Genomic DNA, 18016 nt, shown 5'->3' on the forward strand with positions numbered 1-18016 from the left:
ACTTGCGCTTTTTAGCGTTTTTATGACAGTATCCGTTATTTTATTCCGTTGTTTTATTCTGTTATTTTTTGTAATATAATTATGAGTTGCTCTTGATTGAATGCATTATTGAATGAATGATGAAAATTTTGTTCTTGAGTGAATGTATGAAAGAAGGATTGAAAAAATAGGGAAAATAGAGGTTTCTGCCTCTTCTGGTTGTATGCACAGAATATGCGTGAGTTAACTCACGCATGTGCTAATGGTTGCGTATGTTAACTCACGCATGTGCTAATTGTTGCGCAAGTTAACTCACGCAGCGTTCACGCATGTGCTAATGGCTGCGCAAGTTAACTCACGCAGTGTTTTACACTTGCGTTACTTAAGTTGCATAACGGATGTTAACTAACGCATACATTTACACTTGCGTTAGTTAACATGTGCAAGGGTATAATTGGAACGGCTGCAGGGCGCGAGCGAAATGTGCATGGTGAAGAGCAACATTCTTTATTTAAAGCTTAATGGATCTTCTTCTAATGTATAAACCATATAACAAGGTTCATATTTTTTTAGCAATTCTTGCTTTCTTACATCTTCGGGGTTCTATAACATCTTGTTTAATGTTTTCATCACTATTTTTAATTACTGGAATGTGATCAGATGTAGCGCCCTCACTAACTCTTAATTTTAAAATGAGAATTTATTTTGCCCCCACTAGTGGCTTGCTCCCACTAGCACCCCCACTATTCTTTATTTAAAGGCATATTTATTTACATAGAAATCGACATCGTTTAATTTTATGCTCTCTTCTGCATTTAGGTCATAAAACATATATGATTTGCTATTTATAGCATACCCAATGAATACACATTCATAGGTTCTACCTCTGTTGTCAAAGCAAAAACGTCGTGCGGGATGCAGGCCTGTATCGGGTGCTATTCCGACGATGCATACACTAATATATTTAATACTAAATATCATACTGTACTAAAAAAATTACTAAAATACGCTAAATATTACTCAAAATTTATGAAATATTCATAATTTGAAATAAAAGCTACAACTCTTAGCAAAATTGAATAAAATCCTTTAAAAAACAAAGTTTAATGAAAACTTTGTATACCTACCAAAATTTACTAATTAATAATAATAATAATAATAATAATAATAATAATAATAATAATAATAATAATAATAATAATTTAAGTAAAAAGAACCTTAAAAAAAAAGCTTTCAAAAAAAGAAAAAACTGTAAAAAAAAAAAAAAAAAAGTAAAAACTGAATGCAAAGTACTGTAAAGTTGCATCCCACTTTGTTAAAAGGAAAAGTACAGTTGTACCACACCACAAAATAAAGTTATATCCCACTTTGTATTCAGACCCTCTTTAACCAGTAGATTTTAATCTCACAAAAATTCTCTTTCCTCTTCCTCTCTCTCGTCCATAGAAAAATATAGTCGTTTTGTGTCCCCCTCTCTCGTCATGGAGAAAGCGTCCGCTCTTCGCCGCTACCCGATTGCTCCGCTCCACAAGATTGCGTCCGATTTTCCTGTTTTACACTTACGCTCCGCTCCAGAGCGCTTGGTAGCGGATTTCAGACATTACTAATGCGTGTGTTATATTTTATGTGGAACCCCACTCTTTATTTTTTCAATTCACATAGCACTATCTCAACATTTTATTATTTGGTGTTTAATCTTCCAATTAATTCCAACTTCACACTAATGTTCCAAAAAAAAGGTCAAAATAAACAAAATAGATAAATAAGAAAAAGAAAGCATGTCTCTCAAAATGCTGTGTTTTAACCAATCACATAATGAACGACCCAAAAATATGCCTGCACAGATACACACGGTAGATGAGAAGCACTGAATCACTTCCTTATATATGTTTCAGTTTTCAGACATGTGGATGGATAGAACATAGAACATAGTAGAACACAGAACTGAAACAAGTTTTGTTGTTGAGCTCAAACTCAAACACAAAAATGTCTTCAATCACATGCATAACTCACCAACCCATCATTTCAAATTCTAAGTCTTTGATCACTTCACAAGTTTCTTCCACAAAATTGTCGTCTTCTCGGTTTCTTGGTATTAGAGTTAAGAGTGTTGGATGGTCAAGCTCAAGCTTCACCTCTAAATTTGGACCCTCTAATGGTTCAAGATTTACATGCTGGTTCAAGTTTGGTAAAAATGGTGTTGATGCTGAAGGTGCTGGTATTTATGGTAGCCAGTCTCGTGATGATTTTGATAGAGATGATGTTGAACAGGTTAGTAGTAAACTAAGAAATATATTTTATATTTGTTTAATTGCTTATTATTTTATCATGAATTTAATGATACATTTGTTTGTGTAAAATAACTGCAAAATACTGGATTTTCCTTGTTGCATGTCCCTTTTTTATACCTTTATTCACATTTATGCTATTGAATTTGTGCATGCAATCTTCCTAGTAAAACAAATAGATTTTATCTACGAGCAAATCAGTTCAGTGGTAAGAGTTTGACTTTGTAACCTTAAGAGACGAAGTTTGAATCTCCTTGGAGACGGTTAGTGTCACTTTAAATTAGAGGATAATTTCCCCTTTCCACAATTTTTTTATTAAAAAAAAACATATATTTAAAAAATTTGTGCATGCCATTTTGTCATAGTTTTGCTTTGATTTTGGCATAGATAGTCATTGTATTTGCTAGGAAATTTTTTAACTTGTGTAACCTTGGAGGATTGTGTTTATGTTATATGTTCTTAGAGTGACTCAGAAAATATGTGAGAACAAAACGGTTGTCATCATGATTTTCAGTTTAATGAAACATACTGAATAGAAACTTGAGTAGAGATATTCATGATTCAGTGACTGAGTATGTTAGTGTGAGAATTTTATAACTGCATAGAAATTGGGAAAGTGAAAATGTAATTGAAGGAAAGCGCGAATGGTGAAGATAGATTAGTAATTTTATATTTCTTCCATAAAGATGGAACATAAAATTTGGTTCGGTTGAAGTTGCTGTAAATCATGATACGTGCTTAAATTCTGTCTGCTCCCAACTCAAAATCATCACTGAGTCTGTCCTTCATTTTTTAAACAGAAAAATCTTCTCTTATTGGCTGTCATCAGGCATTGTAATTTAGAAATTTAGTTTTCGAAGAGAATGTGCATGCGATGGAAAGTATTTATATTTGCATCATAATCTTTTGCAGTACTTCAACTATATGGGGATGCTTGCCGTTGAGGGAACATATGATAAAATGGAGGCTCTTCTAAGCCAAAAAATTCACCCTGTGGACATTCTACTGTTGTTAGCTGCATCAGAAGGTGACTTGCCGAAAATTGAGGAACTCTTGAAAGCAGGAGCAAAATATGATGTAAAAGACGCAGATGGACGGACAGCGTTGGATAGAGCTAATGCTGAAGTTAAAGATTTCATTCTTAATTTTTCAGTGCAGAGAGCATGATTAGTTTGTTACCATTATTTGCCATTTCAGCTACATAGTTGTTTATGTTATGATAACTTTTGAACTATGTTATTTCATATGATTTGGCCTTTATCATTAGCATGAAGTTTATGTCTCTGTCAGTCTATTCCCTCTGACTATCATAAATATACTAAAAAAATAACAAACTATGCAGCACTGACACTTCAGATTAAAGGTATGTCTGATGTCCGACGTGTGTCAGTGTCTGGGTCTGTGTCAATGCGTCATTGAGAACTGATAACATTCATAAAGTAGTTACTGCAAAACAGATGGTGAGGGAACATTATTGAGATTGAGTTGCCAATTTGCACATAAAACTTTCCTCTGGTATGGCTCTTTTTTTCTTCTTCAGGAACCTCTTGTATGGCTCTTGTTGATACAACTTATAGTGGCGGTGCACATTCATAGTATATCACTGCTTTGTAAATGTATATTTCCAGGTCTTTTTGAACTTTTGTTCCAGATCAAGATGTGCACATGCTTTAGTGAACTTGTATTCAGAACATACTTACAACTGTGATAATGTTCCAGCTTAAACTGATGATTTGTTGCTTTCTAAGGAGCCTAAACTGCTAGGGTAGATTAATTTAACTGGAATGGAACAATATTTTAATTCCATTACTGTGAAGACGAAACATTACATGTCACTTTTACAAGGCTACAACATAAATCTGACCAATTTCGATTGGCACGCATGGTTCAAAGTTTCGCCCACGCACACCCTGACTTAGTCTCAAGCCCAAAATTTCGCAATTGATAGGTAGGTTATACATAACAATATAACAAACTTGTCAGTTGATTTAGCTAACATACATGGCTTTAAAAAATTTCCTTTTAACAAAGTACTCGGTATTGTAAATATCATATGAAGATCATATAGATTTGATCTAATGTACGAAATCCAAGCTAATGAATAGAGAATGATACCATAACCAAGTTTTCTTGTGTTAATCAAAAGTCGATTAATTCTTCAAGGACAACGTTAATGCCTTTCATGATAAATCAAGTTTTCCTACTGTAACAGTACCACCAAAAGATTCATAACAAAAAATCGAGACATTTTCAATGTTCTTGCATTTGAAAATATCATCGCTTATAAAAGACTATCCTTTGCTTTTACATTAGCAAGTATACTTGCAAGTGAATCCTCTTTTTCATCTTTTGTTTGATCAGTTTCATTTCCCATGAAATGGAATGACTTAACCTTAGCATTGCTAGTTAACATAGAAATACTACTTTGAACACTTTGTGGCACTAATGTAGGATTCTTTATAGACAGAAATGCCACCTTCGAACCGGAATGGAGTTTGCTACCGGTTGAAGACTATGATAATGCATGCAAGTCACCCTCTGGTGAAGATTCATGGAGAGAGGCTTTTGTCGTAGAAAGATTTTCTCCTCCTTCCTCGCTACCAAACACAGTCTCCATAAAATCATAGATTTGCGACGGGATTGCCAACAAATCAGTATTTGTATCCTTGACATGAGGGGGATCCTCTTTAGCTGCAGCATCTGCTTCACCTGTTTCCGGGTCATGTTGGTCATCTGCACAAGACGCAATTTACCATGTTTAACAAGACAACTCTCAGTTAATGAATTTTATTGAATACAAGCCATGTTAACGAAACATTTATCATAAAACAATCAATTATCACCAACTGAACAATGCACCAATTAAGAATAAATTTCTACTTTAAACTTTTTATCCAGCGCCCTAAGGGCAGTTGTTACTTGTTAGCATTTTCTTTAAATTAATTATACAAATAAAGAACACAAAGTGATTCAGTAATAACAGAAATGAGCATATCATGGTTCTTACCCCCAAGAATAGACTCGATAGTGTCATAGTTTACACCTGATGCTTGAACAGAAAGATTTCCACCAGAGTCCTCACCTTGACTTTCATTCTCCTTTTTATGCTTCCTCTCAAGTAATATATACTTATCTGATTTCCAGACACACTCTAATGTAACGTAATCATCGTCATCACTAGCAGGGTAGAATTCTCTAAAAACCTGATTCAGTAGTATACATCAGAATAGATGAAGAAAGAATATATTAGCAATTAGCATGTCAATTATTATTTTTTATACATACAAGTGTTTATGCATATGTATACAACAGAGAATTTAGTGGTACACCCACAAACTAACCTCTATTCCCTCATGAGTTATTTTTATTGATTGCTTCTTTTTAGACAGGGAAGAAACCATGTTGAACAAATCAACAATGTCAAGTAATATCTGCATAAGAATGGAAAAACGATCAATCGGGATAAATGCAAAATCACAGAAATATATAACATAACATCTTAAATAGCACGAATTCTTTACATTTACAGTACCAAATAATATCACTTGTACTTCATAGTCAATTTACAAATAACCTCAGTATCAGTGTACCACATTAAACAACTTCCAATTTAACTATGATGAAACCTTGACAAAGTTAAATTTAATTATAATACATAAAACATGGGAGACTTACTTGTTGAACCAAAACTCGTAGACGTGCTAACAAAGCCATAATTGTCACAGAAAGTCCCATAAAAAAGGATCGAGCAAACAATACAGATATCTCACTATTAAATAGTCAAGGAATCTGAACAGATTACTCAAAAAAGATGTTCAAGAAGCATGCACTAAATGATACTGGAGCTGACCACGGTAACAATTTCTAACCAAAGTATACAGAAAAAACATGACTAAAGGATTAAATAATAGATTATATCATAGAACCAACCAAATTTTGGTAAAATGCTTCAGAATCTCACAACTTTGAGGTTATTTTTTACCAGAAAAACTGAGGTTATCCAATATGAAAACTGAAGTTCCTGTTCCCTATTTCAACAAAGATCTGTAACTTATAACAGAGATGCAGAAGGAAAAACATCAACATAAACGAGTAATCACTGAGCACATAGAAAATTTTAGCACAGATCAAGAAATTATATAACACTAAATTTAAGCAATGAAATTCTGAAAGTTGTTTGAAATTGTATTTACAGGGAAAAAAAGATGAAAAACAAATACTAAACTCGTAAGTATCATTTGGTAAGATCAACTGGTACCTATATTATGAATTATGAAGTAAAAGACAAAGGTTTAACATTTCTTATTATACCGCGATCAAGATATGGCCAATCAACTAAACCCAGAGTAATTAGTATAAATTAACAAAATATTCTAATAGAAACCACATGATACTAGTTGAAGGATACGTTGCAGCCTTCAGCATTGGTTCAACCATCTGCATGGGAAAACAGAACATTGGTTGAAATAAGAAAAAAGAGGAAAAAACAAGTAGTCTATTGTTAAATCTATGATTATGTAACCAAGTGATTGGGCTCAAGTGGTTAATGAGCTCCTCCTATGACGAATCGTTCAGGAGAACCCGAGTTCGATTCCTGATGGGAACAATTCTTGGCCAGACTTTACTTACCTGCCAGCCAAACTCCGGATTACTAGGGGCCCCTTTCCTTAGCACCGGAAGGTTAACACAAAAAATCTATTATTATGATTTATGCAGGGTAAAAAATCCCAATTAGAATCTGATAGGGACTCGAGTATTGTGTGGTATCCAAATCCCACATCATGTAGTATGGGATGCTTGGTGGAGTATTTAAGTGGTTTGGTTCTTCCCCCCATGATAGCTAGCTTTAAAGGGAGGTCTCGAAGTGCTTGGATACCTATCAGAAAGGACTACCAACGGAGGGGATGACTAGAAAGGTCAAGTGAAGAATTGTAGAGTACAGCCGTCGGGACATCGGCCTTCCAAGGTGGTCCTGTCATAGGGACTTGGGTATTATGAGGTTGTCAAGTCCCGTATTAAGTAGAATGGGATGCTCAATGAAGTTTTGATGTGGCTTGATTCTTCCCCAAGCGCTTGAGCAGTCGAGCACCCTGTAATACTCAATGTGGGACTTGTGTACCCCATGATACCCAAGTTCCTATCAGCATTAGTTAATGTGTTGAATCCTCGTAGTCATGCCCTATGCACGAGAAGAAGCAGCAACTAATGAGCCAGCAAAGTAGAAACACAATGATCTTAATTTATTATTATTAAAACTATTGAAAACAGCAACAGAATCACTTAATACTATATAGCTGCAATTTCACCTCTTCTAGTAGTCGTGCAGATCCTAAAAGACGGTCCAAAAAATTCCTCTTTTCATCATTGCATTTTCTCCTTTTCAAACTGTCATGAAACAGTAAGTAGAACAATATATTATTACAAACATGACCATGCCTATAATAACATCACATTTTGAAGAAAGAAATTTCAGCAGAAACACATCTCAGAAAGCAATAACCAAATGAAGGGCAAGTTAGAAACACGACTTCAATCTGTTTAAGTATGCATGAGAGTGAGCCATTTCTCAGAGGACTGTAATTGTATTATAATCTATATTGCAACATTCATATTCACCTACTTTTTCTTTAACCACAAACATGTAAGACACTCAGCATGTTTTATACACACAATCACGTCACCTCCTCAGTTATCTTCGTTTAATATCTAAATTAAACCTCCACACATATAATTAGAAAAACTCCAAAAAAACTGAAAGAAATAACATAAACCTACCTCTCTAAAAGATGAATCTTCTGTTTTGGTCTATCTTCTTTGATAACAGAGAAACATGATCTTACAAGCTCCTCCAAGTTTGCCAACTGCAGAAGCCTTAAATCCCTCCTCACCTAATAAATTATCAAACCACATAATGACTCGTAAATACACATTACATGCATGTAAAAGCAATTGTAACTACTAACTACAAATTTCCCTTTCGAATTTCTACACAAATCCAGTTACAGTCAGATAAATAACTAAGGGAGTCAAAGAAAAAAAGCTTTCACAACATTTTCGAAACCTAAGCAATTTCACATCATTGTAGTTGAAAACTGATTTCAGAGAAATTAGACTACAATACATGCCTTCATAAGATGCTGGAAATAGGAACAGCGGCGGTGCTGGTTCTTATTCTTGTATACCAATCTTTCAAGGATGCCACACTCACATTGGAGCTGTGAAAGCATAGATGTTATTCGACCCTCAATTGTTTCAAATTCAGTACCCATCGAATCCTTGCAATCTAAATCCAACAGCCGAGCTATTATCTGCAAACAAAACAAAGAACAAAGAAAATGAATACAATTCAAGCATTGTTAGTGTATTTAAATGTTGAGTGCCATATTATGAACTTTTGAAATGCGGCCATACACAAGTAATTATATTCAGCAACATTTGGCGATGTAATCAGAAATTAAACTTGTAAAACTTCGGCACCGTAAACATAAGGGATATTTAAATTTTTATATATCCTATGTTTTCTCGATTTGACATTCGTTTTCTTTTTTACTAGGGACGACAATGAGTCAGGATGGGCACAAGTGCTAATTCTCTGCCCCTCGCCTCATCAAATACCTTTCCCATGTTTACGTTTGGTTCCACTTTTGGAGGAGCCAAAAATGATTCTAGAGGTCTAGAGTTGAGTTTGCCCTGTTTGGTTCCTCTAAAGTATAATTGATTTTGCCTCTAGAATGGATTATACTTGAAGCTAGAAATCATAGCTTCTGATTCTAGAATTGATTTTTAAACAAATTTACTCTTCAACTCACTTTTACATGAATGTATCCAAACAAACATAACTTTACCTTCAACTCAATTTTAGCTAGAATCAATTTACTCAAAATCAATTTTTTCTCACCGCATAACCAAACATACACTTACTCATGTTTAAAACAGATTTGATGAGCATCCGCAATCAACGAAACTTTGAGAAAGTCTCAGCAATAAAATGTGGTTAGTTAGTTACTTTGACACTTGCTTTCTAACATATTAAATTTGCAGCTATTATACTAATAGTCTGTTTGCATTAGCTTTTTTGAGCTTTTCTATTGATATAATCACTTGTGATATTGTTTGGCAGAGCTTACAAAAACAGCTCATAAGCTGTTTTCAGCTTATTACAATAAGCTCTGAAAGATAGTTTATGAAAACAGTTCATAATAGCTATAGCTTATATGAAAACAGTTCACATAAGCAGATATATGATAAGTGCTTAATTAAACAAATTAATTAAAATAATTCGATTGAGAAAATCAAAATTAAAATAATGGAATAACCTGGACTGGATGAACAAACTCCGCCGGCAAGTCTGCGTGCGTTTTCCGGACAGTTTTTGGTTTCTGCAAAGGTATGAAGTACGCTGTGCAACACAAGGATATACTAGTGTTTTGGAGAAGGGTAGGTTAATTATTATTAAGAATTAAAAATCTTCAAATTTGTCCCTATCTCTCTTGCAAAAGTTTAACTTTTTTGACTATGAATGAATTAATTAATTATGAATTTCGTTCATATTTTGTTAAAAAAAAAAATCTGAATTTTGGTGAGAGATATTTTTATAATATTTTAAACATTTTTATAATAATTCATTTGAAACATGAATGGAGAGAAGTGCTATTGTGCACGACAATATTCCCCACACGACCCGCACGACGTGTTATGTGGCATAACCTCATTGCTTAAATAAATTTTAATTGAAATGAATGAAAATATTTGAAATTGTGCGCGCGTATAATATGTTGTCGAATGGATTCCACCAAGATGTTGTTGTGATCTTAGCATTTTTGATGAATCGAACATGACTTAACTTAAAAACAACGATCGAACATAAAATACTCAAGAGACCAAAACTTGTTTAAAAAAGAAAATTTTAGATATTTGTAAGGACCAAAGTTATTTAACATTTTAATTAATTAAAAATTCAAAATAATACTATCAAAACACACTTTATTTATTGATAAAATTCTTGTAAGTCCTCAATAAAGTTTAGTTCAGTTTATAAACAGTTGACTCATACCTCCCCCGTAAGAGCATGGGTTCCACTCTTACTATCAAGTGATTATTTTCATTTTATAGGTAATCTGTAATAATTCTTGTTAACACTGTCTAGGTCTTGAGATCTGTCATGACTTTGGTGAATAACAACTCTTATATATATATATATATATATATATATATATATATATATATATATATATATATATATATATATATATAATCAGGAGTTAAATAATTTTTTTTCGAAGCTTGATTTTAGTCTCTAAAAAATAAAACTGGATGATTTCATCCTCGCTAAATTTTTCATTTTGTTGGTCCCTATGGCCATTTTATGTACATATTAATGTAACATCCTTGCAAGATGGTTATAAAAACAAATAATTCTATAGTAGTATCTATTATATTTCTTTATAAATTATTGTAACACCCCGTTCTCCCAACAACGTAATATTAATTATAATAATCAGAGTAACCATACATACGGAGTGTCACACTGCCTTTCAAAATTTCATAAATAGAAAATAGCTATTTATTTAAACAAATATTTAAAATATCTTACAAACTGCAGCGGAATAGTTCTTTTAGAAAATATAATTTCAACCAAATCCTACGTCAACGAAATTAATGGCACAAAGGCCTCAACGTAATAGACATTATCCTCAACAATAATAAATCCAACAACGAGGTCTTTTCAAAATATGATACATAAAAGAAATGAAGAAGACATTCGCAACAATCCCCATCCTAATATGTATCAGAGCCCTAGACACTTGAGCCAATCAACCTACAAGCCATCATTACCTGCAAGTTACCCATACGAAGGGCAACATTTTCAAGCAGAAGGAGTGAGAAACTTATCCAATAATAATAATATATAATTCATCAAATTAATGAAAACAACAACATATCACAACATGCATCATTAATAATGTATATAAAGAATACATATAGCAACAACATAATCATTTTCAGCAACAAGGTACGACAACAACAACAACAACATTATCCACAACGACACCGACAACTCGACAATTCGACAACGACAACAACTCGACAATGCTACAACGACAACAACAACCCAACAATGCTACGACAACAACAACTAATGCATCATGCAGGTGGTACCAATCTACGCGCGTTGAATGCTAAGCATTCCAGGGCATACGCCCCCAACAAATTGGATGGTTAAAGCATCCCAGGGCATAAGCCCCCAACAGATGAATGATAAACATTCCAGGGCATAAGCCCCCAACGGTTGAATGATAAACATTCCAGGGCATGAGCCCCCAACAGATGTGAGTATGCAAATGGACTCAACTTGTGTATATCAACATACAACTTCAACAACGACAACAACGTATGTGCCTAAAACAATTATGACACACTCCTCAACTTCGACATTAGACGATACAACAACTTCGACAATGGAACAACAACTTTTATTATACAAAAGTGCTTACACATACATTTCATATAGTACAACCTTCGATAATAATATATTCACTTCATAAACATGGCTTAATAAATCAAAGGAACCTATTAAAATAATTAGAATAGACCCCTAGTGCTCTAAACAAAATTCAGAAAATGGCCGTACTGGACCAGGGACACTTTCGCGACAGAAGGACGCTTTCGCGTCCTCTACAAAAAGGGACAGGACGCTTTCGCGAGCGAAGCACGCTTTCACGTCCAAAATGTCGTAACTCAGGATGAGGACGCTTTCTGCGCGCTAATGGGACGAATTAGCGTCCTCAGCAAATGGGTAGGACGCTTTCGCGTCCTCCACAAAAATTTCTGGGCAGCTACAAGCTGAGGACGCTTTCTGGACGCTAATGCGACGCTTTCGCGTCCTGCTTCAGGTTTCAGAAAAATTGCGATTTCAACATAGTTTCACCCCAAAAATCCTAGCTTTGATCCCTTAATCACCCAAATTGGTTTACAAACATGTTTACAGGTTTAGTATACAACATAGGGAGCAAAACAACATACAATTATGCAATTCAACAACATAATTCATCATCTAACATAACTTCTCAAACCCTAAAAACCAAGAACAACAAATTCATCAATTTTTAAATTATATATCAAGATTATTGAAAAGAATCCCACCCTTACCTTAATTCAGCAAAAAATGAACGAATATCTACAGCAATCGATTCCTTTCTAGCTCTCTCTTGGTTCTTCTCCTTTTTCTCTCCAAAACCAGTTGTTTCTCAATTGTACGTGAAAATGTTTCTGTTCTCACGTTTCTTTCTTTTACTCCCAAAAATATAACTCTTTTCTTTTCTCACCCAACTCCCTTAATTTCACATAATTACTAATTGACTCCCATTAACCAAAATATTAATATTTTACTCCTATTTTTATTTCTCCTAATATTTCCACAAATAATAAAGCCATATTCATTTAAATAATATACAACTACATAAATCATATAATAAAATAGCATCACACCATATATCACATAAAATCACACAAAATACATATTTCACATAAAATCATATATTTAACAATTAAAGTCATATAAAAATATTCACACATCTATTAAAAATAATAGAATTAAAATGGGGCGTTACAATTATTGTTTTAACTTGTGCCCTTAAGGCACAAGTTTAGAAGCCAATTGTAGAAACTAATTTTTGGAAATTGTGCATTCAATGTTTTGAAAGTTTAAAAACTTATTTTTTCAATACAAAGTTTATGTTTTATTTCTTTTTTTAGATCCTTAACATGTGCTCTTAGGGCACAAGTTAACATGACCCTTATTCTAGTATTGTGTTTGAATGGTTCTAAGGAAATTTAAGCTTCAAAAGTCAAAGCAAAGTTTTGCCATTATTTGTTTTATTCAAGGCTTCTATTTATGCTTTTGGTATACCATTGAAATTTTCAATAGGCTTAATTATTAAGAAATACTAGGTATTCAACCCGTGCGTTACACGGGTTTGATTATAATATATATTTTTTAAAGTTTTTGAAAATAATAAATTTGGTGGATCTCTATTGAATTATTTTTTAATTAAAAATAATATAGCTATTAAAATATTTTAAACTTGTTATTCTCTCGTATGAATATAGAGTATAGAGTAGATAAAAATTATTTTTGACATAAATAGTGTGTCATTCACCTCTATTAGAAATCAATAGAAATTAATAAAAATTTCTTTTAATATATTTTCTTGGTTTAGTTTATATCTTCTATTTTTGTTTACATTTATTTTAATACGTTTGTGGATTTCAGAAAGAAAAAATTATGAATTATAATAATATATTATCAAATTTATATTCTAACTTGAGTCAATGAAATTATTTTATTTAAAGAAAATAGAAGGAAACAACTCAATTTTAATAAATAAATTAAATTAAATGACTCGTTTTCATATTTACCATTCAAATACTACATGACAACATAGTTTTTAGATAAAAAAAATAATAATTATTCATCTTCTCCTCCTCCCATTTACAAATAATTTATTTATTAAAATTTAATTTGAATAATTATAGTTTCATCATTTAATTTCAGCATATACGAAGGATGCATGTTATATTTAGAATTTTGGTGCTAAATACAAAACAAATTTTGTATTAAAATAAAAAAGTTGAATTTAAAAAACATATGATATGATTTTAGCACAATCTCTCCATTAGCCGAGACTATAATATGTGCAAATGAGACCCCTATTTTTCGTTTAACCTCCTCCCTACATTAGATTCACACATTATTATTTAGGGGAGGATTAATGAGATATATCAAAAGGTGAAAAGTTATAAGTGAAGTGAGAAGATTTTCTAAGAATGACAATTTAGTATTAGAGAATGAGAAGCTTTTCTAGAGTGCCACATCATCACAAAGCTTGCATGAGAACACTGTGAGAGGTTTGTTGATAAACATGATGGAGCAATTTTGTCGGGGAACTGAAGACTCTCTTCCGCAGATGTTACACAAAATGGATGACCGGTCACTGATTATAGAAGTGAGGCAATACTTGCAACATAAGAGGTATTTGATATTCTTTGATGATGTATGGCAACAAGATTTTTCTGACCAGGTTGAATTTGCGATGCCTAAAAACAATAAAGGTAGTAGGATCATAATCACCACTAGAATGATGCAAGTTGCGGATTTTTTCAAAAAATCCTTTCTAGTATATGTTCACAACCTGAAGCTTTTGCCTCCAAACAAAGCATGGGAACTCTACTGCAAGAAGGTGTTTGGATTTGAACTTGGTGGGCATTGTCCATCGGAGCTTCAGGCTGTATCGAAAGAAATTGTTCGAAAATGCAAGCAGCTTCCTCTAGCAATTGTAGCCATTGGTGGTCTACTTTCAACAAAATCTAAAACAATTATTGAATTGCAAAAGGTGAGTCAAAATCTGAGCCTGGAATTAGGACGTAATGCCCATTTAACGAGTCTAACAAAGATTCTGTCACTTAGTTATGATGGCCTTCCTTACTACTTGAAACCATGCATTTTGTATTTTGGTTTATATCCAGAGGACTATGTTATTAATCATAGGAGATTAACTCGACAATGGATAGCTGAAGGGTTTATTCAATTGCAAGAGAGAAGAACTCCAGAGCAAGTTGCCGAGGAATACTTGTCTGAATTGATTCAAAGAAGTCTGGTTCAGGTCTCAAATGTTGGCTTTGAAGGAAAAGTTCAAACATGTCAAGTACGTGATTTACTAAGGGAAGTGATCATTAGAAAAATGAAGGATTTAAGTTTCGGTCGTAGTGTGCAAGAAGACAGTGTATCAGTCGTGGTTGGAAAAACTAGACGCCTATCTATAGCCACTAGTCCAAACAATGTACTAAGGAGCACTAATAATCCAAATTTTCGTGTTGTTCATGTGTTTGAAAAAGGTGGATCTTTGGAGCATTTCATAGGTATACTTTGTTCGCGGTCTCGGATTCTGAAAGTACTTGACATTCAAGGTACATCGTTGAATCATATCCCTAAAAATTTGGGGAATCTTTTTCAGTTGAGGTACATTAACCTAAGGAATACGAAAGTAAAGGCTCTTCCTAAATCTGTTGGTGAGCTGCATAACTTAGAGACATTGGATATAAGAGAAACACTTGTGCATGAGATACCAAGTGAAATAAACAAGTTGAAAAAGTTACGGCATCTTCTTGCTTTCCATCGTAACTTTGAAGAAAAATATTCTGCTCTAGGCTCTACAACTGGTGTGCTGATGGAAAAGGGTATTAAAAACATGACTTCCCTACAAAATCTTTATTATGTGCAGGTAGATCATGGGGGAGTGGATCTCATTGAAGAGATGAAGATGCTTAGGCAGTTAAGGAAGTTAGGTTTAAAGCATGTAAGAAGAGAACACGGGAATGCCATAAGTGCAGCAGTAGTAGAGATGCAATGCCTTGAATCACTTAATATCACTGCAATATCTGATGACAATCAATTATTCGCTATTTTTAGTGTCATTTTCATCACATTTTGGAGTTCACAAGGCAACTTAAGCAGCAAGAAAAGCAAGAAAAGCATGAAAAGTTGAAGATTTTGAAGAAAGTAATTTTCTGAAGAATATTGGAGCTCATAGTTATTTTGAGCATGATAAAGTGCGAAAAAGAGGAAAAATTGAAGATGCTGGAAAAACGCCAAAAACGTGTCACGATTTACCAAAACGTGACACGATTTTACCAGACCAGAAAAACATGCTCTCGGCGTTGGGGTAAAACGTGTCACGATTGCAAAAACGTGACACGATTTCTTCAGCTGTTTGTAAAAACGTGTCACGATTTACTTAAAACGTGACACGATTTTAGGCGAATTTCTGTGCCTATTTAAGCTGAAGTCTATTCCAAAAACAGGGGTTACGAATTCTGGAGAGAGAAAGTGCGATTTGCAGACCTGGAGACTGAAGAACGGGGCGATTTCCTCCATTCTTTACCAGTTTATGTATGTTTTAATTCTTTCATTGATTATGCTATTTGTAAACTCAATTATGAGTAGCTAAATCTCTTAGGGATTAGGTCTGAGATGATTCTTTGTAACCCTAATTGAACCATGTTGCTGTGAAACTCTATTTATTGTGAATGACAATCTAGTTTTTATTCAATTCAATTGTTCTTAATGCTTTTTATATATTGACACCATATAAACATGATTTCGTGAGAACGAATGACTACTGACCATAGCTTTCGACTTAGACCTAATTGGATTGTTCTAATAAACATGGTTAGTCTAGGAATAGATAATCGTTTGTTAGTGATATTAGGTTAACGTGCTTAAACCTTCAAATATTATTAGACCACCTAAGGGATTAGGGGCTGTAGTGTGAGAAGAGGGTCCTAAGTCAAGGGATTGATTAGGACTATTTTGTTAACTATCGTGGAACTAGAAAATCATTCATAAGAATAGGTGCAGTATATTAATTAGGGGAACATAGATGATTCGAAAGACCTGATCTCATCTCTCTACTATTTTCTAACCAAATCTTTATTTTATGTTATTTAATTTTATGCAATTAAATCTACTGCCTAGTGGCAAACCAAAAATAACTTTTACACATCCTAAATATTTTACCTTATTGCTTAATTGAGATTAACACAGTCCTCGTGGGATCGATATTTTTACTACTTCGATAGTATTTGGTGCACTTGCCAAACGTCTATCAATATCCGAGGATGAAATTATTGACTTAAACTTTGTGTCAACCCCGCCAAAACTTCATCGGCTTCATTTGAAAGCTAGACTAGAGAAGTTGCCTGATTGGATTCCGAAGTTTGAATGTCTTGTTCAGCTAATGATGGCTTTATCCAAGTTGACAGATGATCCTATGCCATCACTGAAAAACTTGCCGAATCTGCTGAAGCTCAATTTGTTGGAGAATGCCTCTGATGGCAAATTTTTGCATTTTCAAAATGGAGGATTTAAGAAATTGAAAGAACTATTTCTCAATCATATGAATAGAGTAAATTCTATCTTTATAGCGGAAGGAGCTTTGATCTCTCTTGAACGTCTACGAGTGGAAAAGATCCCTTGCCTGAAGAAGGTACCCTCTGGCATCCAATTCTTGGATAAACTCAAAGTCTTCGACTTAGTTGATATGCCGGATGAATTTGTTACGAGCATTGATCCAGACAAAGGACACGACAATTGGGTTATCAAGAATGTTCCTCTTGTATTAAATCGTCACTGGATTGGCCCAAAATACTTTGATTATCAGATTCACACTATTAACTCCTCCAAAGATTCCTGAATCCTGAGCAATTGAGAATGCTCTAGTGTCTACCTAGCTTCAAAGAAGAAGGTACCTTTCCTCTTATAAAACAATACTTTTCTTTCTCTTATTTATCTTTTTAAACACTTTTTCCTATCAATCTCTATCTATTTTTCATGTTACATTACTTATTATATCTCTCATTGTATTGTTTTCCAATCTCTATCTATTTTTCATGTTACAGCTCAAAGATAACGTATTTTGTTCTTCATTCCACTATGGTCCTTAAGTCCAAAAGATTTCCTTCTCATCCTGCAATTGTCAAGGGAAATGTGGATTCAGTACACCTAGTAACTTTGGCTTTTATTTTTTACTTTTCTTATCTTGTAATCAAGAACTATAGATGGACTTTCTTCAAAAAAAAAAAAGAACTATAGATGGACTCCACTTAGATATCAATTTGACATTTCTTTCATCCATTTCTGTTTTTTTTCAATTTGACATTTCTTTCATAGTTTTTCCATGACTCAAATATAT

The 18016-nt window shown here is 33.5% G+C and overlaps 3 protein-coding genes across 3 annotated transcripts; 2 read left to right on the forward strand and 1 right to left on the reverse strand.

The window, feature by feature from the left end:
• The first annotated feature begins 1895 nt into the window (after positions 1-1895).
• On the forward strand, positions 1896-3549 carry GDC1 (Ankyrin repeat family protein). The gene is made up of 2 exons (XM_085750917.1): positions 1896-2250; positions 3180-3549. The coding sequence occupies exons 1-2, from the start codon at positions 1966-1968 to the stop codon at positions 3432-3434; spliced, it is 540 nt and encodes a 179-aa protein (XP_085607043.1). The 5' UTR covers positions 1896-1965; the 3' UTR covers positions 3435-3549.
• Positions 3550-4429: 880 nt separating this feature from the next.
• LOC146935837 (uncharacterized) lies at positions 4430-10405 on the reverse strand. Its single transcript, XM_085750916.1, has 9 exons — positions 9584-10405; positions 8393-8575; positions 8043-8155; positions 7574-7652; positions 6676-6704; positions 5943-6036; positions 5609-5698; positions 5275-5470; positions 4430-5000 (listed from the first exon to the last, which is right to left on the reverse strand). Exons 2-9 carry the CDS (start codon positions 8534-8536, stop codon positions 4780-4782), a joined length of 966 nt encoding a protein of 321 aa, XP_085607042.1. The 5' UTR covers positions 8537-8575; positions 9584-10405; the 3' UTR covers positions 4430-4779.
• A 3765-nt stretch (positions 10406-14170) lies between these two features.
• LOC146935838 (disease resistance protein RPM1-like) lies at positions 14171-17518 on the forward strand. Its single transcript, XM_085750918.1, has 2 exons — positions 14171-15698; positions 16932-17518. The coding sequence occupies exons 1-2, from the start codon at positions 14189-14191 to the stop codon at positions 17516-17518; spliced, it is 2097 nt and encodes a 698-aa protein (XP_085607044.1). The 5' UTR covers positions 14171-14188.
• Positions 17519-18016: the final 498 nt, after the last annotated feature.

Source organism: Medicago sativa, chromosome 3 (assembly GCF_051527215.1).
Source record: "Medicago sativa cultivar Bolivia chromosome 3, Bolivia_mono, whole genome shotgun sequence".
In the NCBI taxonomy this organism is placed as follows: domain Eukaryota; kingdom Viridiplantae; phylum Streptophyta; class Magnoliopsida; order Fabales; family Fabaceae; genus Medicago; species Medicago sativa.